The following is a 23,913-nucleotide window of genomic DNA, read 5'->3' as shown; positions in this document are numbered from 1 at the left end:
TGTTGATTGAGATTGTTTCCATGTCTTTGCTTTTGTGAATAGTGGTGCAGTGAACATAGGGGTACACATATCTTTTTCAGTGTAAATTTAAGATATATGCCCAGGAGTGGGATTGCTGGATGTTATGGCAGTTCTGTGTTTAGTTTTCTGAGGAACCTCCATACTGTTTTCCATAGTTGTTGTACCAGTTTACATTTCCACCAACAGTGCAGGAGGGTTCCCTTTCCTCCACACCCTCTCTGGCATTTGTTATCTGTGGACTTATTAATGGTGGCCATTCTGACTGGTGTGAGGTGGTACCTCAGAGTAGTTTTGATTTGCATTTCTCTAATAATCAGTGATGTTGAGCATTTTTTCATGTGCTTGTTGGCCATCTGTATATCTTCTTTGGAGAAATGTCTATTCAGGTCTTTTGCCCATTTTTCCATTGGGTTGTTGGCTTTTTTGCTGTTGAAATGTGTAAGTTGTTTATATATTTTAGAGATTAAGCCCTTGTCAGTTGCATCGTTTGAAACTATTTTCTCCCATTCTTTAAGTTGTCTTTTTGGTTTTTTTAATGGTTTGCTTTGCTGTGCAAAAGCTTGTCAGTTTGATTAGGTCCCATTGGTTTATTTTTGCTTTTATTTCTGTTGCCTTGGGAGACAACCTGAGAAAACATTTGTAAGGTTGATGTCAGAGAATGTTTTGCCTTTGTTCTTGTCTAGGAATTTGACGGTGTCTTGACTTATGTTTAAGTCTTTAAGCCATTTTGAGTTTTATTTTTGTTCACGGTATGAGGGTGTGTTCCAGTTTCATTGATTTTCATGTGGCTGTCCAGTTTTCCCAGCACCACTTGCTGAAAAGACTTTTTCCCATTTTCTATTCTTGTGTCCTTTGTGTAAAATTAATTGATAGTAAGTGTCTGGGTTTATTTCTGAGTTCTCTATTCTGTTCCATTGATCGCCATGTCTGTTTTGGTACCAGTACCACACTGTCTTGATTACTGTGGCTTTGTAATATTGCCTAAAGTCTGGGCGAGTTATGTCTCCTGCTTGGTGTTTTGTTTTGTTTTGTTTTGCTTTTGTCTTTTTGTCTTTTCTAGGGCTGCTCCTGTGGCATATGGAGGTTCCCAGGCTAGGTGTCTAATCGGAGCTGTAGGTGCTGGCCTACTCCAGAGCCACAGCAACGCCAGATCGGAGCTGTGTCTATAACCTACACCACAGCTCACGGCAACTCCGAATCCCTAGCCCTCTGAGCAAGGCCAGGGATTGAACCTACAACCTTATGGTTCCCAGTTGGATTCATTTCCACTGTACCACAATAGGAACTCCTGAATCCTCTTTTGATTTCCTTGATTGTTTTATAATTCTCAGCATATAAGTCTTTCACCTCCTTGGTCAGGTTTATTCCTAGGTATTTAAGTTTTTGTGGTGCAATTTTTTAAATTTTTTTTACTTTTATTTTTTTTGTCTTTTTGCCTTTTTCTTGAGCCGCTCCTGCGGCACATGGAGGTTCCCAGGCTAGGGGTCTAATCGGAGCTGTAGGCACTGGCCTACGCCAGAGCCACAGCAACACGGGATCCGAGCCATGTTTGCGACCTACACCACAGCTCACGGCAATGCTGGATCCTTAACCCACTGAGCAAGGGCAGGGATCAAACCCGCAACCTCATGGTTCCTAGTCAGATTCGTTAACCACTGTGCCATGACGGGAACTCCCATTGGGGTACAGTTTTAAAAGGTACTATATTTATATATTCCTTTTCTAATATTTCATTGTTAATATATATAAATTCAACTGTTTTCTGAATGTTAATCTTGTATCCTGCTGTTTTGCTGAATTCATTGATCAGTTCAAGTAGTTTTTGCATGGAGTCCTAAGGGTGTTCTATGTATAGTGTCATGTCATCTGCATAGAGTGACAATTTTACCTCTCTTCCATTTTGGATACCTTTTATTTCTTTTGTTTGTCTGATTGCCGTGGCAAGGACTTCCAATACTATGTTGAAGAAAAGTGGTGAGAGTGGGCATTCCTAGAGTTCCTGTCGTGGTGCAGCAGAAACAAATCCGACTAGGAACTATGAGGTTGCAGGTTCAATCCCTGGCTTTGCTCAGTGAGTTAAGGATCTGGTGTTGCCGTGAGCTGTGGTGTAGGTCACAGATGCAGCTCAGATCCTGTGTTGCTGTGACTGCGGTATAGGCCGGCAGCTATAGCTTCCATTCAACCCCTAGCCTGGGAACCTCCATGTGCTGGGGGTACAGCCCCAAAAAGCACACACACACAAAAAGGTGGTGAGAATGGGCATCCTTCTCTTGTTATAGATTGGAGCAGGAAAGCTTTCAGCTTTTCTCTATTGAGCATTCTTTTGGCTGTGGCTTTGTCATAAATGACTTTTATTACGATAAGGTATGTTCCCTCTCTACGCACTTTGATAAGAGTTTTTGTCGTGAATGGATGTTGGATTTTGTCAGATACTTTTTCTGCATCTATTGAGATGATCATGTAGTTTCTGCCATTTCTTTTGTTAACTTGGTATATGATGTTGATTGATTTGCCTATGTTGAACCATCCTTGTGAAGGTGGGATGAATCCCATATGGTCTTGGTATATGATCTTTTTACTATTTCGTTGGATTCGGTTGGCGAAAATTTTGTTGAGAATTTTGCATCTATGTTTTTTTTTTGTTTTGTTTGTTTTGTTTTTTTCCTGATGTGGGTATTCCAACTCCTGCCTTCCTCCTGTCTTTTCCATTTGCATGAAATATCGTTTTCCATCCCCTCACTTTCAATTTACATGTGTCCTTTTTTCCTAAGGTGAATCTTCTATAGGCAGTATATTGTAGACTCTGGGTTTTTTATACAGTCTTCCACTCTATGTCTTTTGATTGGAGCATTCAGTCCATTGACATTTAAGGTCATTATTGTTGGTTTGTTTTTGGTCCTTTTAGGGCCACATCCGAGTCATATGGAAGTTCCCAGGCCAGGGGTCGGATTGGAACTATAGCTGCTGGCCTACGCCACAACCACAGCAATTTGGGATCCGAGCTGCGTCTTTGACCTACACCACAGCTCACGGCAGAGCCAGATCCTTAACCCACTGAGCAAGGCCAGGGATTGAACTTGCATCCTTATGGATACTAGTCGGTTTCATTATTGCTGAGCCATGATGGGAACTCCAGTAATTATAAATATGTATTTATTGCCATTTGAAACCTTTTTTTCCAGCGGAGTTTATATTTCTCCTTTGTTCCTTTGTTTTTATTTTATGCTTGTGTCCTTTTCTTTTCAGTTGTTGTGAATGCATTGTTTGGTTTTGATTTGTGGATACTAGTTGGTTTTGTTACCACTAAGCCATGACAGGAACTCCCTGGTTGTGATTTGTGGTTGCCCTGTTTTTCAAGTCTGTCAACCCCTTCCTATATCTGCTTGCTTTAGTCTAGTGGTCATATAGGTGCAAACACATTGTAAAAAACAAAACAAAACAAAAGCCTAGGTTTTCGTACTTCCCCACATTTTATGATTTTGATGTCCTTTTTTAAAACATTTTCATGTTTATCTTTTTGCTGTTCCTTGTGTTTATCATCACTTTTATAATAGGTCTCCTCCCCGCCCGCCCCCACCCCCACCTTTTAGTTCTATATACTGGCTTATTTAAGTGATTGGTTTCCAGTTGTGATTTTCTCCATCCTATTTCTTACTTTATTTAGAGGAGCCCTTTCAATATTTCTTTTAGAATGGGTTTAGTATGCTGTACTCTTTCAATTTTTGTTTGTTGGAGGAATTCTTTATTTAACCTTCTATTTTAAATTATATTCTTGCTGGGTAGAGTATTCTAATACGTCTTAGTGTGGGCCTGTTTGGGGCCCTCTGTGCTTCCTGTATCTTGATATCTGTTTTCTTTAGATTTGGAAAGTTTTTGGCCATAGTTTCTTCAAATACATTTTCAATCCTTTTTTCTTTTTCTTCTGCTTCTAGAATCCCTATTATGCATTGATTGGCCTGCTTTATATTATCCCATAAATCTCTTATATTGCTTTCATGTTTTTTCATTTGGTTTTCTGTCTGCTGTCCTGACTGGATGATTTCCATTTTTCTATTTTCCAAGTCACTAATTCATTCCTGTGCATTATTCATTCTGCTCTTCAGTGCCTTTAATTCACCTTGCATCCCTGCAAATGAATTTGCTAATTTTTCTTGACTAGGTATCTGACCTGGTTACACCCCTAGTAAGAGATGGAGCTGGGATTTGAACCCTGGAGCTGGGATTTGAACCCTGGGTCTGACTCTGTAAGGTCCCTGGTGCTTGCCCTGGCAATTCGGGGGCATCATATGGGCTGGTGGTTGAGTCTCCCGCATAGTGTTCCTGAATATGCCTCCACTCTATGCTGGGCCCTGGGCCTTGGTGAGGCCTACTGCAGCCCCTTCTGCCTTTGCCCAGCTCTAGGTCTCTCCCTTAAAGTAGGCTCTAGACAAGGAGGCTCTGCTCACCAAGTCTGCCAAGTTATCCTAGGCTGGGCCCGGTGTTCAGCTGTCTCCAGCAGATGGACTTCGTTCTCTTTTTCTTGCTTCCAGCCTCAGACTCCCCAGCATCAGCTTCCTTGCCTCCCACTTCAGCCTTGAAAGAGGGGCAGCATAGTGTCCTGTGGGATCATGAGGCTGGGTGAGGTGACCCAGCCATCACTTATCCATGAAGGCAGCCTAAGTTCTCCTCCCACCCTCCGCAGGTGCCCGGAGCAGTACCCAAGCTGACTCAGGTTCCAGCGAGGATGAGGCAGCCAGTGAGGCTCGCAGCACCACCAGTGAATGCCCCAGCCTCTTGAGCACCGCTGCAGAGGAAGGCCTTGGTAAGAGTGGGTGGGAGTTGGGCAGGGACTCAGGGGGATGCTCTGTGGGCTAGGGCAAGAAGCAGGGATGACCAGCTGGCCTTGCAGGGGGGGATGCCGTGGATGAGCAGGGTCAGCAGGAAGACCTTGAGGAGAAGTTGAAGGAGTATGTGGACTGCCTCACAGACAAGAGGTACCCCTGATTGCCAGCCAACCCCTTCCCCATCTCCCCACTCAGCCCATGCCAGATGTGAGTGGGTAGGGTTAGCCCACAAAATGGCCTTTTTTTCATCCACCAGTGCCAAGACCCGGCAGGGTGCTCTTGAGAGCCTGCGCTTGGCCCTGGCAGCTCACCTACTTCCCGACTTCTTGCTGGAACGCTGCCTCACACTGGCTGATGCCTTGGAAAAGTGCCTCAAGAAAGGTTGGGCCTGGGAGCCAGTGGAGCGCCTGAACTGGCTGGGTGCCAACCCTTGCTTGCATGGACTGACTGGAAGGCATCCTTGCAGGGAAGGGCGAGGAACAGGCCCTGGCCGCTGCCGTGCTAGGTCTGCTGTGTGTGCAGCTGGGCCCTGGACCCAAGGGGGAGGAGTTATTCCACAGCCTGCAGCCCCTGCTGGTCTCTGTGCTCACTGATGGCACAGCTAGCCCTGCTGCCCGGCTCCACGTGAGTGTTCCATGCCCCGTGATCCCTTTCCTTCCTTCATCCCCTTCCATTCCTAAGCAGAGAGGTGGGTTCCACTTTCCTTCAGGCTCCCTTACTTTAGGGTGAGTCCCATGGTTGGGAACCCAGGGTCACCCTCTGACGAAGGCCTGGCTTTGCCCTCCTCCCCACAGTGCGCTTCTGCTCTTGGCTTGGGCTGCTACGTGGCTGCTGCCGATGTACAGGTAAGTGGTCTTTGGACACAAGCAGTAGAGCACCCAGGCCCTAGCTCTGCCCCGGAATGACTCACTTCACTCCTTGTGCCCCTAGGACCTGGTCTCTTGCCTCACCTGTCTGGAAGGTGTTTTCAGCCGGTCCTGTGGTGTGGGTGGCGCCACAGCTCCTATGGTCCCTGCCAGCCTGCATGGCCTGCTCTGTGCTGCCCTGCAGGCCTGGGCATTGCTACTTACCATCTGCCCCAGCACCCACATCAGCCACATCTTGGACAGGTAGGGGCGACTGCCCACTGGGAGTGGGAGGTGAAGGGTGAAGAGGCGCCCAACCCACATACACATAGCTCAGCCTGCCCCTTCCCCAGGCAGCTGCCCCAGCTGCCCCAGCTCTTATCCAGTGAAAGCGTGAACCTGCGGATTGCTGCTGGAGAGACCATCGCACTGCTCTTTGAACTGGCCCGGGACCTTGAGGTGTGAGAGGTGGGGGGCGGAGGGAGGTGCTTGCTGATACCACCTGCCCATCTTAGGCTGGGTGCAGGGGATGCTACTGAAAACAAGGCTGCCTTAGGTCGTTATGGCAGGGGAGTAGCCCCAACACAGACTCAGATGCTGAGTGCTATGATAGGGCCAGTAAGCCTGAGTGCTCCACACAGGCAGGGACCAGGAAGCGATTCAGGAGGGCTAGGCCAAGAAGAAAAGGACTTCCTCATTGAAAGGAAGGGTTGGGCAACTCCCATGTGTTGAGAGGCAGCAGAGCTTAGGCTTGCGCTCACACGTCCTCCATCACCCCCACTGCAGGAAGACTTCATTTATGAGGACATGGAGGCCCTCTGCGGTGCGCTGCGCACTCTGGCCACCGATAGCAACAAGTATCGTGCCAAGGCTGACCGCCGGCGCCAGCGCTCGACCTTCCGCTCTGTGCTGCACTTTGTTGAGGTACGCGTGAGACTGGATGCCTCCTTGCAAGAGTGTGCCCCAGGCACAGCCACCAAGCCCAGTCACAGCCCCTCTACCCTGCAGGGTGGTGAGTGTGAGGAAGAGACAGTCCGCTTTGGGCTCGAGGTGCTCTATGTGGACAGCTGGGCTCGGCGCCGGATCTACGCTGCCTTCAAGGATGTGCTGGGTTCTGGCATGCACCACCACCTCCAGGTGGGGAGGCGGACAGGGAGGAGGTAGCCTTTTTGGCAGCTTCAGACTAGCTTGAGCTCACTGCCTTCTTTGCCCCCAGAACAATGAGCTACTCCGTGACATCTTTGGCCTGGGCCCTGTGCTGGTACTGGATGCCACTGCCCTGAAGGCCTGCAAAATCTCACGTTTTGAGAAGGTTTGTCTTCCCTCCATTCCCACAAGCTGGAGGCCTGGAGCTCTGCAGGGGCTGGAATAGAAGCCCCGGCCGCCCCCTCCCCATCTCACTAGATCCTCATTCTTTGCCCCCATTCCAGCACCTGTACAACGCTGCTTCCTTCAAAGCCAGGACCAAGGCTCGCAGCCGTGTGCGGGACAAGCGGGCAGACATCCTGTGAGGCAGGACCAGCTGAAGTGGAGACTGTCCACGTCCTTGCCTATACTTTTAACAGAAGACAGTGCAATACCTGGTACTTGCCAGGAATTGTCACTTTATTTTTTTAATGACAAAACCAAAAACAGAGATGAGTATGGGAGGCTAGAGGCCAGGCCGTTTGGGACCCTGGCAATTTGCCCCTGCACTCAGCCCTGTGGCTTCTTCCTGCCCTGTCTCAGGCCAGGCCAGCTGTGAGCCTGTCACAGGGCTGTGGGGCAGGCAGAAGAGGGCTGTGCCTTCCTTTCTCAGGTCTTGCTCCCCTGGGATGAACCACTTCCAGGGGGTGGGATCTGGACACATGCCACTACAACAGGTGGGGAAGTGAGACTACCTGGAATGGATTTATGTGCTGATTTTTAAAGAGTATTAGAGATAATTAAACAGTGCTCAGTCTTCTGTGGCCCTGGCTTCTGGCTGTTTGTGCCTGACCTCCCTCTCTCTCTCCACTAACCCAGGCTTGACCCAGTTGGGCCTCCTTATCTCCAGCTCCCCTTTGCCCTCCAAGATAGTCTCTCCCCAGTGGCCTTCCTCCCCCTGCTCAGAGCCCAGCCTGTTTTCTGAGAGCTGAGGCTGGACCCCCACCAGGGGGCCTGGCAGTTTGGGTGACTGGGGTGAGCAACTATTTCTAGACTTCTGAACCTCTAGCTGCAGGAGGCCAGAGGAGGAGCCAGGAGGCTGGTGTTGCTTCCCCTAACCTTGGGCCACCCAAAGCAGGGCTTGGCATTAGAATGCTTGGCTAGGTCTAGCCTGAGAAGTCAAGAAAGGCAGGGAGCCTTGGGGTCACCTCAGGGTCATACAAAACCCTCACCAAGGAAGTGTCGAGTCGCAGTGGGAGAGGAGAAACCTGTCAGCGACCACTTTATCTCCCCTACAGATACCCCCCCAGGCCCCAGGTCCAAGGGGCTTCTCAGCTAGGTGCTCGGGTTTCACTGAAATTGAGTCTCCGCAGCTGGCTGAGGCTGGCGAGCCGGAGCTTGAGTAGCACCTCTTCCTGCGCGCGCAGCGTGTGCACCAGCGCGCGGAGGGACTCACTCTGCAGCACTGCAAGACAGACGGCGAGAATAAGGGATTAGCCGACGACAGAGCACCCCACGACTTCCTACCCACCCAGCCCTTCCCTGGCTCAGACTCTCCATTCCAGTGGCTTCCTGTACCCTCCCTACCACTCAGGTAGACTGCCAGGACAGCGAGCGCCAGGCAGGTGAGCACCAGCAGCGCAAGCAGCAGCAGGAAGCCGCCGCGACTGTGCACAGGGCTGCAGCCGGTCTGGGCGCATAGTGATGGAGGCAGGATACCCAGGAGCTCGTCCCATGGCTGCGCCTCTTCCGCCAGGTAGGGGCACAGTGGATCTGCAGGGAGAATGGGGCATCAGGTGTGCCTGTTTTCCTCCTTCCTCCCAGTCCATCTGTCCCGCTCCCCCGCCCCTTCTCACCTCCGCTGTGTAGATCGCTGATGGACTCCACCTGGTACAGGCGCACCTCCTGCACGTGATTGGGGGCCACCGGTGCCCGGTTTCTTGTCGTTGGTGCTGCGGTGTCTGCAGGGGTAGTGCAGGGTGTTTCAGCCGGGGATTCACCCCCTCTCTTCTCCTAGATGGCCTCCAGGAGCAGCAGGAGCTCAGAAAAGGTAGGGAGGAGAGGGGGCATTTGGCTCCTAAGCTCCTAACACCAACTGAGGAATGATCCCTGATTTGGAGCCAAAACAACCCCTTTCGCCCACAGTAATAGCAGGTGCCGTTGACTGGGAGGACTAAACCCACAACCCATGAAATTCATTCCTGCCTTTTCTGCTATCAGTTTTCCCTGTAGACCCTGTGCCTGGGGTCTCTTCATTGTCCCCAGCAGCAGCAGCCCCATTCTAGGCAGCCTTGTGCCTTTCCCTCCCAGCCTCACTCTGCCCCCTTTAGATGTACTCAGCATGATTCTGCTCTGTTTCTGGGAACGCTACTGTTTTTCACTTAACATTGCACAGGAGACCGGCCTTTGTTATCAAACTGTTGTGCTTGCCTCTGAGGTCTCCCCTCAGGCATCCCTTCTAGGCTGCCTGGGCATTTCGGTTGTTTCCAATAAACCCTAGAAAAGGACATGCATGATAGTATAAAGGTTTCCCCAATTTCCCCATAGTTATTAACGACAGATTCCCAGAAGTAGGATTACTGGATCCAAGACAGGGACTTTTTCTTTTAGGCTATTACCAAAGCGACCTCAGGAATGGCTGTCCACAGCCACCCAAAGAGTACAATATTGCCACCATTAGCATCTCCATTGAAAAAAGTTTAATATACCTAAGTGCACACATATATTTGCTAAGTTGGGAAATGAGGAAAGGCTTTTCTTGACCAATTTGGTTGGTTTTCTTTGCTTGGGGAGCCTGACCAATATGTGTGTGGTTTCCTAGTTCACAGCCTCTGCCCATGTAGTCACTGCAATCTGTGTACTTTTTCTGTGATTTTAATTATTTTCAGACCCAGTGGAGTGTTCGTTTTGTGATTTCTAAACATTGTATCCTGGGGTTTTTTGTGTTGTTTTTTTTTCCCCTCCTTTAAATCTTGGCCCCTTGAGATCTTCAGATGTCAAATGGAGGGACACTGCAGGGATACCTCCTGACACAGGCAAGGGTGACTGGACTCTGGGCCTATCACTTTCAGTACAGTACCTCAACCTTTGTGATTTGCTTCAAACGGGCCTCTGCCATGCTCAAAAGAAAGTGAAACAGGAGTTACCATTGTGGCTCGGTGGTTAATGAACCTGAATAGGATCCATGAAGATGTGGATTTGATCCCTGGCTTCGCTCAGTGGGTTAAGGATCCAGCGTTGCCGTGAGCTGTGGTGTATGTCGCAGATGCAACTTGGCTCCCGAGTTGCTGTGGCTGTGATGTAGGCCGGCAGCTTCAGCCCCAATTTGACCCCTAGCCTGGGAACCTTCATATGCTGTGGGTGTGGCCCCAAGAAGACAAAAGACAAAAAAAAAGTGAAACAAAAACACGTACTGGCTGTCATTATGACTGGGTGATGGTAGTTTGAGGTTCATATTAAATTCCCTCTTTGCACTTGGCTGTGCTTTTCACACACTTTAAATTGAACTTGGATTCTGTTACCAGGAAAAACCCTAGTAAATGTTATTGTTAAGATGCCCCCACACCCGGGGCCAGGCCCCTCCCATCCAGTATAAAATGCTGAAAATGTGATGGGAGGAGTGATTAGATCAGGCTGGAGCCTTGGAGCAGCACTGTATCTGAAGCTTCCCAAGTCAATGCTCTTGTCCCTCCGACCCTCCATCCCTCTTGAATACAGTGGGGCAATGAGTGGTAGCCACCAAAGTCTTAACTAGAAGTCAGACAGGCCAAGCCAAGGGACCCCAACTTTTTAGCCCACGTTTCAGGCTAGAATCCTATACACTCCCAGTCCCTGGGCCATGCACCCAAACGCTATCCAAAACCATTTCCCACCCCCAATCCCAGTGTCCTCCCCGAAGGAAGAACTGCACTGGCCAGACTGCCTGGCCCACTTAAGCACAGGCTCTGATTTACTCTTCCCCCAAGTGGGGAAGCTCCTCTAAGCACCCCCTGCAGTCCCTTGCAGGAGGAATAGGCCTGAGCTGAAGAGGCTTTCCAGACTCAGTAAGCCGTTCCTTCATGCACAGCGGGGGCAGGTCTCTCTTCTGGGATATAGTGACGAATGAGTGAAGAAAATGAGGTCAGTGGGACAGAGGCCAGGTTTCCCCATGGTCCACAGAGTCAGAGGATTGGGGCCTTACCCTCCCTTCAAGTTATTTTCCTACCTTCTTGGGTTCCTTCGGGCATGGTGGGTGGGTGGGCAGCCAGGAGCCGATGAGCGTGCCCAGTAGCAGGACAGGAGGGAGTAGAAGTGGCTCCTATGACCCTGGGGAAGGCCTGGCCACCTCCCAGCCTGCACTGAAAATAGGACTGAGCTCAGCCCACTGGGCTATATTTAGAGGGGGCAACACCATGGGAAGGGGCAGAGTGACCCACATAGACCAGCCTGGACTCTGCCTGGTGCTGGAGCCCAGGGGAGGATGTACCTCAACTAGGGCCTGGGGCTACGGTCTTTCCCAGGACACCCTGCTACTCACACGTGCAGGGACATGGAGCCTTCAGCCAAACAAACCTCCTCATACCTCCAGTGATGTCCCCCATGGTAACCAAGACATTGAAGGGACTCCTGTGCACAAGAAGATACCTGGGCTAAAACCAGTGTGCCTTTTATTAGAAGGAGGCAAAGACATCCCCAAACCACACAGAGAGCCCAGTAGCCACCAATCCACACCACCACATGGATCAAGCAGGGGTAACACTCGGAAGGTCACAAGCACATAGGCCAGGATGGGACAGTATATTCCTCGTCTGTCAGAAGCAATGAAAAGGTGGATGGCAAAGCCTAGATTCTGACAAGGTCCCAGAAGTGACGCAGAACCCAAAGAGGGAAACCCAGCAGTCTTCCTGAGCCGGGTGACAGGCATTCAGGAAGGGCACCAATTAAGACCCTGAGTCTGCACAAGGGACATCGCTCTTAGCCCTGCATTTGACCACCCAGTCTTCTCCCGCGCTCAGGAGAAAGTTACAAAAGCTTGAGGCTGGGCCCCAAACCCCGCTGTCAGCCTTGGTAGAGGAGGCCTTCAAGGTCCATCCTCAGCAGTGAGACTTAACAGAGGCCAGTGAAGAAAACACAGCTTTGGGCTGCTGTGATTGACCCACTGTGTCGTCGAGGGGACCCTAAAGGGCTGACAAACCCAGGCTGACAGCCTAGGAGCCACCTGGGGGGAAACCAGTGTGCCTTTTGTCAGAAGGAGGTGGGGGGGGGGGCATGTTGCAAGCTCCCTCTTGTGGGCAACAAAGAAACAACCCTAAGCAGCCCGAGTTCCTGGCGAAATTGGGATGAGATACCATCACAAAGAGGGACCTACAGACCAAATGATCAACCAACATGCCCCAAGGACCTGGTGGGCTCCAGATCCTAAGACAATGCATCCTCATCGCTCCAAGGGAGCCTTGAGTCACCCTTGACATTGCAGGCAGGAAAATGACTTTCTTTCCCTTTTTTTTTTAGGAGCCACACCTACAGCATAAGGAAGTTCCTAGGCTAGGGGTGGAATAGGGACAATGACAAGAAAACTCACTTAACATTTCCAAAATCATATTCAAAGAGGAATATTTACAAGAATGCTGGCCATGCCATCAACAGCCCCAGCTGGCTAGTAGCCTTTCTCTTGCATTTCACCTGAACCTACAATTTCCGATGACTACCTAAATCACTACTCCCTTGACCTCTGCTAGGCACACTCGCACCTTCCAGGGGGCTATCCCAGGGCTTTTACCTGACTCCCCCATACAATGGGACCCAAGGCATGGGGCACACTAAGTTAAATTCCACAAATGGCATTTGTTTCACACACCTCCAATGCAATCCCGCCCCCAGGTATAATTATATCAGATGTTCTGCTTCTTATACAACAATACACTGTACTTACAACCTCACCCATGTGTGCTGTTTCAAATAAGGAAATTTTCCATCTCCTTGAAATCAAATTCAACCCACTTGTGGGATACGGAACAAATAGTGAGCTGACTTTCCCGCCTCTGCTCTCTGACAGAATCATACTGGAGGATTTTTATTAAGACTTTTATGACATCATATGATCTAAACGACCAACAGAATGGTTACTTCTCCCCCGAGTTGCACACATACTAGCAATAGCTTTGTCCTTCAAGGACTCCCAGCTCCAAATAACCATGAGGCAGACATTCACTTCTGCACCTCCGAAGGGCTTTGTTCTGCAGACACCCAAACCACCCTGTGTTATGGAATTATAGCCAGACCCTGACCTTTTCCAATCAACCTATGGCCTCTAACTGCAGTGATGATGTCCCCTTCATAGGAGAGGGAACTAGAGGTATAAGAGGGATTTTCACCACCAAACCCAGAGAGCAGGAGCAATGATCTTAGCAGTGGCAAGGCTAGCCACAGGACTGCAGCTCCACAGGGAGGCTTTATCTATCAGGAAGCAACACTGAGCAGTCTCACCAGACAGCTTGGTTATGTGATAATCCAGACAGGGTAGGCCTTATCAGGACTTAAGGCTGCTCTTGTTTCGTTGGCTAATTTAACTCTAGATAATCGTTTAGCTCTTAATTGCCTTCTGACAGAAAAAGGCAGAATTTGTGGGATAACTAATACTTCCTCCTGCACCTGAATCAATGAGACAGGAGAAATGTTAATATTATAAAAATACACACCCAAGCAGAACAGCTTCACATTTTTGGCAGGGGAGATACCACCGGCTGTGTGGTCATCAGTTAGGGAATGCCTCCCCAAATGAACTTGGTTCCTGCCCACTCTGGGCCATTTAGTGGCTATTACTATCCTCCTTTTTGGCCCCTGTTTAACCTTGGGGTTAAGTTTGTGCCTTCTAGGTTCCAACAGTTTCAAGACTCAAGATGGCTCAAGGATTCCAACTCATTCCAGCTGAGGGTAGCCCAGGTCCCTATAGGAACCTAAAACAGTCAACAAGGGATTTCTACACCCCTAGGGTAGGATAGGGTCTGCATCCCCTGCCCAGCAGGAATAGTTTCAGAAGAAGAGATCATCAGCCCTTAGCCCTTAAGAGCTGAGGAATCCTTGGGGGCAGTGGGAGTCAGGGGGGAGTGGGTGAAGAGACAGGGTGCAACCTAGGACTCTTTGCTGCAGGGTTATACCTGGACAAATGTCTCTTCCTCAAGCAAAAGAATACAGACAAACTATCAGGGACTAAAAATAACTACATGCATGCAGCTGGGGTAAATTATGAACAATAAGAAACAAAAGGGCCAAAACCCAAACTGCCACTTCTCAGGGATAGGGAGCAAAAGCAGATTACTGTGCCTGATCCCTGCACACAGCACCAACAAGGGGGTGGACACACCACCTAAGCCACTCCTCCCACTGATCAATCAATTTGCCACCACCATCACTCCATTTAAAGAACCAGCTTGCCCCCTCCCCACTTCCCTCATGGTGTGAGCAAGGGCACCTGCTGCTTATTGGGCACCTGTTTCTTGTTTGCCCCCCATACTGTAACGGGAGTCCCAATAAAGCCCCTCTAACCTCTTATCAATTTCTATTGGTTAGAGTTCAAGGGAGCTCCGGTCATGGCTCAGTGGTTAAGGACTCCGACTACAAACCATGAGGTTTTGGGTTCGATCCCTGGCCTCACTCAGTGGGTTAAGGATCTGTCGTTGCTGTGAGCTGTGGTGTAGGTCGCTGATGAGGCACGGACCCCGTGTTGCTGTGACGTAGGCCGGCAGCAGCAGCTCCAATTCGACCCCTAGCCTGGGAACCTCCATATGCCTCAGGTGTGGGCCTAGAAAAGACAAGAAGCTAAAAAGAAATAAAGAAAAAAAAAAAAAGAGTTCAAGAACCTGATTTGGTAATACTAGGACCAGCGGTTTTCTACTGGGGACATTCCAGCTTCAGCTGATAATGTTTATTGCATTAGTACAACCAGGCTGCCCCATCCCACCCACCCAGCCTGTTCACAGCTTTCTGCTCATCGCCCAAAGAGATGGTCCTTCCCCAGGGTGGGCATTCCGGGCACCTCCCCCACCCAGGTCAACGCTCGGGAACCCCGCTTCTCTGCCTCCTCCCGACCATCTGTACCCTGTACCCAGCCTGGGCCACCCCTATTGGGATTACATTCAAGCGTTATCCTGTTAATAAATAAGCGGGCACAGCTGCCCCTTGGCCAGGGCTTGTCGGTCCGTGTCTCCCTCCACCAGGAACCGCAGTGTCGGGCCCCTAGCTGTCTCCCAGGGTCTAACTGCCCCCTCTCCCGCCTGTCACCTCCTCCCCAGTCCCCGGCGTGGGGACGACAGAATCACTAGTGCACTGCGCTGCGTGGCCCCCGCTCAGCACGCGGTTCTAGGGCGTGTGTCCTCCGGTTGCGGCCCTTCCTCCGCGATTCAGGAGGCAGTGGGCACGGCGCGGGTTGTGGACGACACATTCGCAAGGAATTCTTGCCACCGCCTCCGGGCTCCACCAGCTGCAGGAAGTCCCTGTACCAGAGCTTGGGTCCTGGCGGTGCGACAGGAGCAGCCTCCTCTGTCCGGGCCAGCCTTTCGGCCTGCGTGGCACTCAGCACGTGCAGCGCCAAACGACGCAGCGGCTGCGAAAAGCCTTGCTCCACTGCTGCGCACAGATACACGCCGGAGTCTCCACGCCGCAGCCCGCGCAGCAACAGCCCCCGCGTAGTGCGCTCGCAGCGCTCTTCTGCCGGCACCTGCGGGCGGGGCCAGCGTGAGGCGGAGCGTCAGGGTCAGGATGGGGAACTGGGCTTCCGGTTCCCAGCGTGAGACAGGAGGGGCAAAGGGCCAATAGCGGCCGAGCAGAAGCAGGAAAGGGGTGCCTGCACGTATGCATTTGAAAGTTAGGGACAGGAGGACCTTTGTCTTCATGTGGAAACCCGAACAGAGCAGAGTTCGCCTGAACGTGGGGGGCGGGTCGGGGGCGGGCCCCCCCGGTAGGCGGGGCGAGGGCGGGGCTTCGCTCAGACGCTGCGGGGCGCCAGGAGCCTAGTTAGAGGAAAAGGGCCTCAACTGAAAGCGGAGTGCAGGCAAGGGTCCAAACTGGAGTAAGGGGTTTGATTAGGTGGAGACTCATTGGGCGGGGCTGGACCTCGTCCAGACTTGCGAAGAAGGCCAAGGGTCTCATTAATCAGGGGCACTTCCTGGACGTTGGGAGCAGGACAAGGACCTGGGGGGTGAGGGGGAGCTCACCTGAGTGCTAGCGGTCTCCCCAGCGCTCTGGAAGGTCCACTCCATTCGTGCCTGCAGCGAGCGAGGCTCACACTCCAGGAAGGCGCTACCTCCCTCTACACCGAACACCTTCCGCTCTAGCAGCTCGGGATGGGAAGAGTCTGGGGACAAGAGGAATGTCAGATTTCAGGCAAGGCAGGATGGGGCAGTCTTCAAAGGTTGAGGGGTGGGAGCAAGCTGGGGCACTCACCTCCAGAGCACAGCGTGCTGGGGTCACCGTTCCTTATGTCCTGTCTTCGGAACCGCCTGGGGAGGTGGGAACATTGGGGCCTCTGTGAGCCCTTCTTTTAGCCAGGGGCAGTGAAAGTCTCCCTCCAGGCAACCCTCCCCCTGCCCCCACCCCTGCCCACCTCTTGGCACTGGGCTGGAATCGCGTGCAGGCGGCCCCATCCCAGGCGCAGTAGGGGTCACGTGCCAGGCAGCATTCGGCACAGGCGCGGCCGTGGGCAGCACAGCGGTGCAACGGAATCTGGGCCACCCCGCTCCGAGAGGCTACGTACAGTTGGTGCTAGGGGTACAAGGGGCTCCAGGCTGACCGAGGGCGGCCCTGTACCCGCCTCGCATCAGTCAGGGATCTCTTTCCCCACTTGACAAATGGAAACACTGAGGTCTCAGGTCACACAGTCTAGCGGGGGCAGAACCTGTACTCGAACCCAAGACTTACAACTACCAAGAGAGGAAAGGGGGGGGGCTGGGAACACGCTGGGGTGGGTCTATTCCACCCCAAAGCATTCTGGTCACTTACCCTCTTGGAGGAGATTTGCATGCTGGTGACAGCTGCTGAGTCCTGAGAAGGAGAAGGAGCACTAGGAACAGGGCTCCAAGGGGTTGGAGTACCCCAGATAATGGGGGCTAGGCCTCACCTCAAACACATGCAGCTCCTCCAGGAGCAGCCCTTCAGCATTAGGCCGGCCACCCTTGGGAACAGAGATCACCTTCAGCACTGTGCCAGCATCTGCAGGGATGAGAGGGGGCGAGCAACTCCTTGTGTTCCCTGACAGCTAGGGCCAGGGCTCTCCTCACCTCTGAGACCTCCACCCTCAGCATGATCGGGAAGGTGAAGAACATGGGTTAGAGCAATCAGTGCAGCATCCAGAAGGAGATGGGGACACCATCCCAGCAAAGATACAGAGATGGGACTGAACTGGGGGAGCTTCCACTCACAGGCCAAAGGGCCTGGCCTGGATCTGTGGGTGGCCATGCCAGGGCCCTGACCTGTGCCAATGAAGAGGACGTCGTAGTGTCCATCAGCAGCTGCTACTCGGTCGGCAGCAATCTGAGTGAAGGTGTACCCGGCACCCACTTGTAGGAAGAGAGGGCGTCCCCCCATGGGCAAGACTGAGTTATACATGAGGGGGTGGTTCCGGGCAAACTGGATGACATCATCAGGAAAGTCCTTGGTGGAAGTGAAGGTGCCAAAGGTCTTGCTGGGGCACTGGAGGGTGGGGAGGAGGCACAACAAGGATGTGGGTATAAGGGCCTGGTGGGCAGCCCTCCAGAGGAGACCTCCCAGAACCGGGCATTGGGGCAGGGGGTAGGGGTAATGGCCAGAGGCCCGCCCTGGGAATCTGAGAGAAGAGCCCCAGCCTTGCCCTTGGGAGTCTGAGGGGGAAACATGGCCTCCCCTGCAGAGCCCTGTCTGATGAACACAATGTTTTCCCAATAACAACAGGAAGAAACCACATTCACCAAGAAAACCCCATGCCAAGTTCTTCACCACTGAAGCTTTAAGCAGGTCGTGGTGGGAGGCCCTGGGCTACGCACCATGCCAGGTCGGGGGTAAGGGACGCGGCCCTGGTAGGACACCCACTGGTGCAAGGGCCCCTCCTTGTGCGCAAAGGGTCCCAGGAAGGCCCGGCGTACGTCATTCATGCTGTACACGCACACTGCAGAGCCCTGGAAGATGCTGCTGCAAGAGAAGATGTAAGTGGAGTAGGGGGGGCTCAAGTGGAGCCCAACCAGCCCTGCCCGCCTCCCACCCACACCTCACCTGGATGTGGAGAAGACAGCATAGAGCAGTGGGGTCCAGCGATCTCGAGAGGACAGCAGGAACACGTCCTCTGCAGGGAAGGGACCTAGCTGGGGGCCTGTGCACAGCAGTCTCTGCCACCTCCCATCCCCCACCTCCCCATCCCCCACCTCCCCATCCCCCACTCCTGTCACTTACGAAGCTGGTTGAAGTTTGTGTCACCCTCAGTGCCAGGCACTGAGCACACCAGCCGTGCCTTCAGGAATGTAGTCCACTTGTTGACCAGGCTGCGCTGGCCGCCCACATCATTCTGTGGGGTCAGTGGGAAGGGATGAGGGCAGGACACCAACACAAAGGCAAAAGGGAGGGGACGGGGTCACAGACTGTGGCCCAGGGATGCCTCACCCTGCAGATCTGGCCAACTCGAGACACAGACAGGCGTCCCAGTGTGGGTGTGGCCTCCACTGCCGACTCACGGAAGAAGAAGTAGATCTTGTCATCGTCTGGGTTCTCACTCTCTGGGATCCAAAAGACCTTGACAAACTTGGGCTCTGGCCACAGCAAGAGGTGTGGGGTCAGCAAGGTCCTGGCTCTTCCCCAAGCTAAGAGACCCACGCACCACCTCCCCTTCCTTTCAGGCCCGCAGAAACCCTCGGGGCAGCAGCGGACACAACCTCCAGGATCAAGTTCAGACAGTAGCCCCCCCCACCCCAAATCGAAAGAATGAGGGCCTGTAAAATCAAGAAGAAACCACGAGAGGGCAGCAGAGACCATGGCCACCTAAGTCCACAGGCAGGGGACCATGGCCAGGGGTGGGCCTCTCACCTTGCCCCTGGCATGTCTCCATGCCAGTGGGCCAAGAAAGGAGGGATATGGGGTATCTGGTTTTACCTTCATTCATGAATCTTCCTCTCCAGCAGGAAGTAGATGCCCCACTCCTGCTTCAAATCCTCTGCTCGGTCCCATCACTCAGAATAATCTACCCTGGCCCAACCCTATCCTGACAGTCTAGGCCCCTTATCATTGCTTCCTTCAAGAGTCTGTCTCTTGGCTTGTTCCTACCCCCAGGCCCTTTGCACTAATTATTCCCTCTGCCTGGAATGCTCTTATGTTCTCTCCTCAATCCTGCTGTATTTTGGGAATTAGCTCACATCTCTCTTGAGCAGATGGCTTCCTTTCTCCAACCCTACCTCCACCATCCCCACCATGCCTCCTTGCCCTTCTTCTCTATTCTCTCATTGTGTCTCATGGCCGTTGGAACTGATCTTCTTGTGTATTCATTCTGAGGCCTGTGAACTTAAAGAGGGCATGGCCATACTTATCTTGTCTGCCCTGAGACCCAGTGCCTAGTGCAGAGCCTGAACCAGGGCAGGAACCAGGTGAGCACTCACGGCTCACTCCCCTTACGGGCCTGACACAGCACCTGCTCTGTTGGAGATGAGGGCACCCTCCCAACAGCCCCACCAGCCTTTCACCATTGAGCCAGCGGGAGTCGTGTGGCTCTGTTCGGAGGCTTGGACGCTGGCCTAGGCTGCGGAAGATGGTAAAGTCCCGGCCCATGAGGTCTGCGGCCACTCCCGAGTACAATTCTTCCCCTATAGACAGAGCAAGGGCTGCTTAGCAAAGCTGGAGGCTCAGGGACGGGGGTGGGGGGGCTTTTGGGAATTCAGTGAGGCTATGGGGATCTCTAGGGCTCTAGGTAGGGTCTTGGGACTTTGCGAGATGCTAGAGTCTCTGAGGGGTTCCAGGAGTTCTACTGGGGTCCCAGCCTTTGGACTCACCCACCAGCACGGAGGCAGCCCGATGTCTGGGGTCATAAGGACTCCTGCCCTTGCCATCCTCTAGCCTCTGAAGGTCCAGGCGGAGCATGGGCTCCTGGGAGGCAGGGGGGAGTCATTACTGCCAGGTCCTTCCTTACCCTCCCAACTGCCCTCCCTGACTAGATCTGGCCTTACCTCCAGCCGGTGGCCCACCTCCACAAATGCACAGGTTGGGTGGAAGGCCCCTGTGCCACAGGCCAGCAAGTGGGTGCGGTTGTAGGCATGCAGCAATTTCACGAAGTTCATGCACTCGGTCTGGCATGTACGCAGACAGGGGCAGGAGCAATGAGGGCTCCCCCAGGGAGGTGGCGGTAAAGGGTTACAACTCACCAGTGGCATCCCCCACCCCTTCCTCTTTTCTGCATGGGCCCAGACAAGTACTAACATGGACTTCCGGGCCCCCAGGTGCCCTTGGTGACCAGCCCGGCCCACCTCTCCCCAGCATGGGTTCGTGGGGAAGCACAGGCCTGAATTGCCCCCTGTGACTCAGAGGCCCCCAAGAAGAATCACATGAGCCCCGACCCTGACTCACTACCTCCGGACTTCAGCCACCTCGACCCTCCTGCCCCCTCACAGCTAGAACAGGCAGGCCTCTGTTTTAGCACTGCCCATCTCTAGGGTAAGGGGCTGACCCTCCCCACTCCCACCCGGGCAGCCAACACTCACACCAATGTCCTTCCCTGCCCAGTTGCACTCCTCTCGCCATTCCACAGGGGCAGGCCAGGCCAGCTATGGGGAGGGTGGGGGAGGGAGAGCACAGGTCAGGGACTTGGGCTGTTCTCTGTGCTAAGGGGGTTCACTCGGGGGGGGGTCTGTCCTCCTAGGCCTCTCCAGGCAGCCTGGAGTGGGGTCCCGGGGCTCTTTCCAGGGACAGTGCTAGGGCTGAGGGTCCCTGGCACCTTCTTGGCCCGCTTGCTAATGTTGTCCAGGCTGAGAGAGGCCACATGGTTCTCGGCACCCACAAACAGACGTCCACGCTCCTCATCCAGCAGCAAAGCTTCGTAGCAGCAGGTCCTTTCCAGCCTGAAGGTCCGGAGGCCATGCCGGGCCTGGAGCTCTGTGGGATGGGGATGCTGCTAAGGATTCACCCACCAAGCTACAAACTTCCTCTAGGCCCTGCGTGTTGTCTCTCTCACAGGCCCAAGTTGTGTGTGACCTGGCCCACACACGTGTGAATTTACATGTGTATGAGTTTACACTTGGAGGGGACAGACCCACCCAGGTGCAGGGCATCCAGGGTGGACAGTGCAGCCCCCACCCATGGGGAAAGCAGGTGCAGCTTCTCAGGTGTGTTCAGACAAGAGGTGTCTCTGAGCTGGGTTTCCTGGCCAGCATACAGGAAGGCAAGGGTTCTGGGGTGTAGGCCCGCATGTAGGGAAGCCGGAACCCCAGCTCTAAAGTCAAGCTGAGGGTTCTCTGCCACCCCAAACATGTACTCACTGTATAGGCACACAGTGCCTGGGTTCAAGCTGATGCCGCTGCCTAATGACCACCCTGTGGTTGTGGGAAGGGGGCTCTAATGGCCCCACCTCAACTGCCCTGGGAGTAGGAGATGGGACAGAGGCAGGATCGGTTGCCATGGGGACAGAAGGGGGTCTTCCTGGGAAAGCATGAGAATGTGGCCAGAGAGCTTGGGGACCAAGACCAGAAAGGGTTAACTGAAATGGCCTGAGAGTGTCCCCAATCCAACTCGGTCCAGTGGCACACACCCAGGGTGACAGCAAACACATGCCCCCTACCCACACTGGGTCCCTCTCCTGCCCACCAGGAGCTGGGCCCTTCCGCCTGCCAGGTGCACCTACCTTGAAAGGAGAGGCGAAGGCGTGGGGTGTGGGGAGCAGCACCCCCCAGCACTGCCACCCAGAACATGGCTATGCCCGGGATCATGGCGGCGGCCTCGGCCCGCCCCATCCCCGGGGCTCAGGGTGCTCAGGGTTCAGCGGGTGTGTGTGGAGGAGTCTTGAGCCGCCCTGGACTCTGCCCCAGGATCTGGAAGAGAAGGAGTTGCAGCAAGGGCGAGGGCGGGAGGCTGGGGGGAGTCCCCAGGGATCATATTACAGCCCCTCGGGGAAAGAGGCTGGGGGGTCGCACTCCGCCTCCCAGCCCTCAGCCCTCCTCTCCCGAAGAGGGTGCCCTGCCTGGCCACGATCACAGACACACCCACGCTGGGCACAGCCTGGGGTCAACCCCACAGTGTCAGGCACCCGCCCCACCACGTCACCCTCCCCAGTAACCCGCCCTTCTGTATACACACTCACAGGCATTTATTCACAAACTCTGTGTGCCTACTTTACACCAGTCTGGGACTGAGGCTGGGGGCACTGGGGGACTCAGACAAGGTCCCTCTGCAGGAGGAGGCAGAGTGCCAGCAAGGACTCAGATTGGTGCAGTTATTTCAGAGGTGCCAAGTGCAATGAGCAAAATAAGCCAATCATGGGTGTGAGAGTATGGGGGGGCGGGGCCTCTGGATGTGGCTGTGCCCCCAAGGCCCCCGCAGAGAAACAGAAGCACCTTGGGGCTGGAGCCAATGGTGTGATCGCCTGTGAGTGTGAATGCACTCCTGAGGGTCCCTCTGTATATCTGTATCGCACACGTGTGTATGTCTATCTATATGAACATGTGTACATATCTATGTGAGACCACGTGACAAGTGTGTTTTATTAAACATGGAGGTGTGGCACATGTGAGTATGCACACACATGGTATTGTGTGCATGCCTATACCGTGAGTGTATGTCTGGGGTGTGTGCACTTTGTAAGCATGTATATGTGTGGGTTGCACGAGTGTGTGTGTGTGCACACAAGTGTATGCATCTCTCTGGACATGCAGGTAAGCAAATATAACCGCGGCATCAATCACTGCCTTCAAATCTGAGGCATCCCAGGAAACCCACTTCTCAGAGGAAAGAGGGCTGCGGGGAGACCCAGGGCTGGGCACACGCCTCTGTTTCGGACTTGGGGCTGCTTCTTCTTGGATCCAGCAGCCCCAGCTTTGCACTTGACCTCACTCTCCCCACCCCAGAGAGTGGGAGGGGCTGGTCACACACAGAAATTCTGTGAGCTCAGACTTCTGCCCCAAGAAGAATCAGCTGAGAAGAGCCAAGGGCCAGAGGCAGCCTCTCAGCCCCAGTTCGGGTGAACTGCCCTTCTCTGTCCAGCCTCCACTGTCTCCCTAAGCTGAGCCTCTGGAGGTTTCCTCATCTCGGAACCCCTCCACTTCTCTGAGCTAGAGCCCTTCCCAGGACCCCTCAGGTGGGGCCGGGCTCTGGCTGCAATGCCCACCCTCCTTCCCAGAAGCTGGCTGGGCAGGTGCCAGGCACAGGAGCCCTGGTGTGGGGCAAGGTCCTGGGGCACATCCCAGATGCTCTCCCCAAATGCCCGCGCCGAGCTGGCAGCCTCAGACCCCTCCCACCCTAGGACTCCCACCTCCCTCCCTCCTTCCATTGACACTTGCCACTGCCGCTTCTAAGCCTGTGAGGTCTGCGATGTCACAAAACACCTGGTTGCCTTCTCACACTCCACAGAGAGCTCCGGCAGCAGCGTCTCCTCACCCTAGCCCCTTCTCACCCTTGAGAAGGGGAGAAGCCTAGGGGCCGAAGGGCACCCTCTGACGGCTCCTTTAAGGAGCAGCCCCCGCCCCCACCAAGCCAGCCGCGCCCCGCCGTCAAGTTTACGGGGCGGATCGGGTGACTGGGCAGGCAGCCGGGACCGGCTGGAGTTGGTGGCCAGGCCAGAGTGGAGCGGGCACAAGGGAGGGGCGGCGGGTAGGGTCGATCCCTCCCCCCGTCCTGTCGGGCTTCATAGCAATAGGATGCCTCAGACCGGCGGTTCTAGAAGTGGGGCAGGCAGTCAAGGCAAAGGAGGAAGAAGCCCTAGAGATCCCCCAGCCCCTGCGGCTCTGCGCAGCTGGTGAAGGGAAAGCCAGACACGGGGCACCCCCAGGGACTTGGCTCTCCACCTGCCCATCCACAGCTGGGGAGCTGGAGGCGGGTAACGATCGGCTCAGCTGCCACCTAGGTTCCCAGGAGCCAGCTGGGAAGGGCAGTCAGAGGTCAGGGGAGGGGGGTTCTCAGCTGGAGGT

The 23,913-nt window shown here is 53.7% G+C and overlaps 3 protein-coding genes across 8 annotated transcripts in view; 1 reads left to right on the top strand and 2 right to left on the bottom strand.

The window, feature by feature from the left end:
- Positions 1-7,638, top strand: part of IFRD2 (interferon related developmental regulator 2) — a 33,085-nt gene extending 25,447 nt beyond the window's left edge. Inside the window, exons 2-12 of one of the 2 annotated variants that reach the window (XM_047774857.1) lie at positions 4,703-4,822; positions 4,910-4,994; positions 5,101-5,225; positions 5,311-5,468; positions 5,639-5,689; positions 5,775-5,953; positions 6,043-6,148; positions 6,476-6,613; positions 6,698-6,826; positions 6,906-7,001; positions 7,120-7,638. In XM_047774857.1, the coding sequence (XP_047630813.1) occupies positions 4,703-4,822; positions 4,910-4,994; positions 5,101-5,225; positions 5,311-5,468; positions 5,639-5,689; positions 5,775-5,953; positions 6,043-6,148; positions 6,476-6,613; positions 6,698-6,826; positions 6,906-7,001; positions 7,120-7,200 (1,268 nt within the window). In that variant the 3' untranslated portion in view covers positions 7,201-7,638. The remainder of the gene's footprint in view (positions 1-4,702; positions 4,823-4,909; positions 4,995-5,100; positions 5,226-5,310; positions 5,469-5,638; positions 5,690-5,774; positions 5,954-6,042; positions 6,149-6,475; positions 6,614-6,697; positions 6,827-6,905; positions 7,002-7,119) is intronic. The other variant, XM_047774866.1, reaches the window with a different exon arrangement.
- LSMEM2 (leucine rich single-pass membrane protein 2) lies at positions 7,277-14,386 on the bottom strand. 2 transcript variants are annotated; one of them, XM_047774903.1, is made up of 4 exons: positions 11,019-14,386; positions 8,671-8,775; positions 8,402-8,587; positions 7,277-8,279 (listed from the first exon to the last, which is right to left on the bottom strand). In XM_047774903.1, exons 1-4 carry the CDS (start codon positions 11,038-11,040, stop codon positions 8,146-8,148), a joined length of 447 nt encoding a protein of 148 aa, XP_047630859.1. In that variant the 5' UTR covers positions 11,041-14,386; the 3' UTR covers positions 7,277-8,145. The 2 variants fall into 2 exon arrangements, with proteins under 2 accessions (XP_047630859.1, XP_047630849.1); XM_047774893.1 differs by having other exon boundaries at positions 7,277-8,587.
- Positions 14,387-15,072: 686 nt separating this feature from the next.
- Positions 15,073-23,556, bottom strand: SEMA3B (semaphorin 3B). 4 transcript variants are annotated; one of them, XM_047774802.1, is made up of 18 exons: positions 23,287-23,556; positions 21,636-21,822; positions 20,733-20,890; positions 20,500-20,562; positions 19,969-20,088; positions 19,795-19,888; positions 19,489-19,608; positions 18,419-18,564; positions 18,212-18,323; positions 18,035-18,104; positions 17,809-17,953; positions 17,260-17,479; positions 16,908-16,999; positions 16,790-16,831; positions 16,395-16,552; positions 16,235-16,290; positions 16,006-16,145; positions 15,073-15,509 (listed from the first exon to the last, which is right to left on the bottom strand). In XM_047774802.1, the coding sequence occupies exons 2-18, from the start codon at positions 21,742-21,744 to the stop codon at positions 15,111-15,113; spliced, it is 2,244 nt and encodes a 747-aa protein (XP_047630758.1). In that variant the 5' UTR covers positions 21,745-21,822; positions 23,287-23,556; the 3' UTR covers positions 15,073-15,110. The 4 variants fall into 4 exon arrangements, with proteins under 4 accessions (XP_047630758.1, XP_047630775.1, XP_047630766.1 ...); XM_047774819.1 differs by having other exon boundaries at positions 17,809-17,950; XM_047774810.1 differs by lacking the exon at positions 23,287-23,556 and adding an exon at positions 22,092-22,109.
- Between the last annotated feature and the right edge of the window lie 357 nt (positions 23,557-23,913).

The sequence above is a fragment of the Phacochoerus africanus genome, chromosome 1 (genome assembly GCF_016906955.1).
Source record: "Phacochoerus africanus isolate WHEZ1 chromosome 1, ROS_Pafr_v1, whole genome shotgun sequence".
Lineage (NCBI taxonomy): Eukaryota > Metazoa > Chordata > Mammalia > Artiodactyla > Suidae > Phacochoerus > Phacochoerus africanus.
This window is presented reverse-complemented; position numbering and strand designations above follow the sequence as displayed.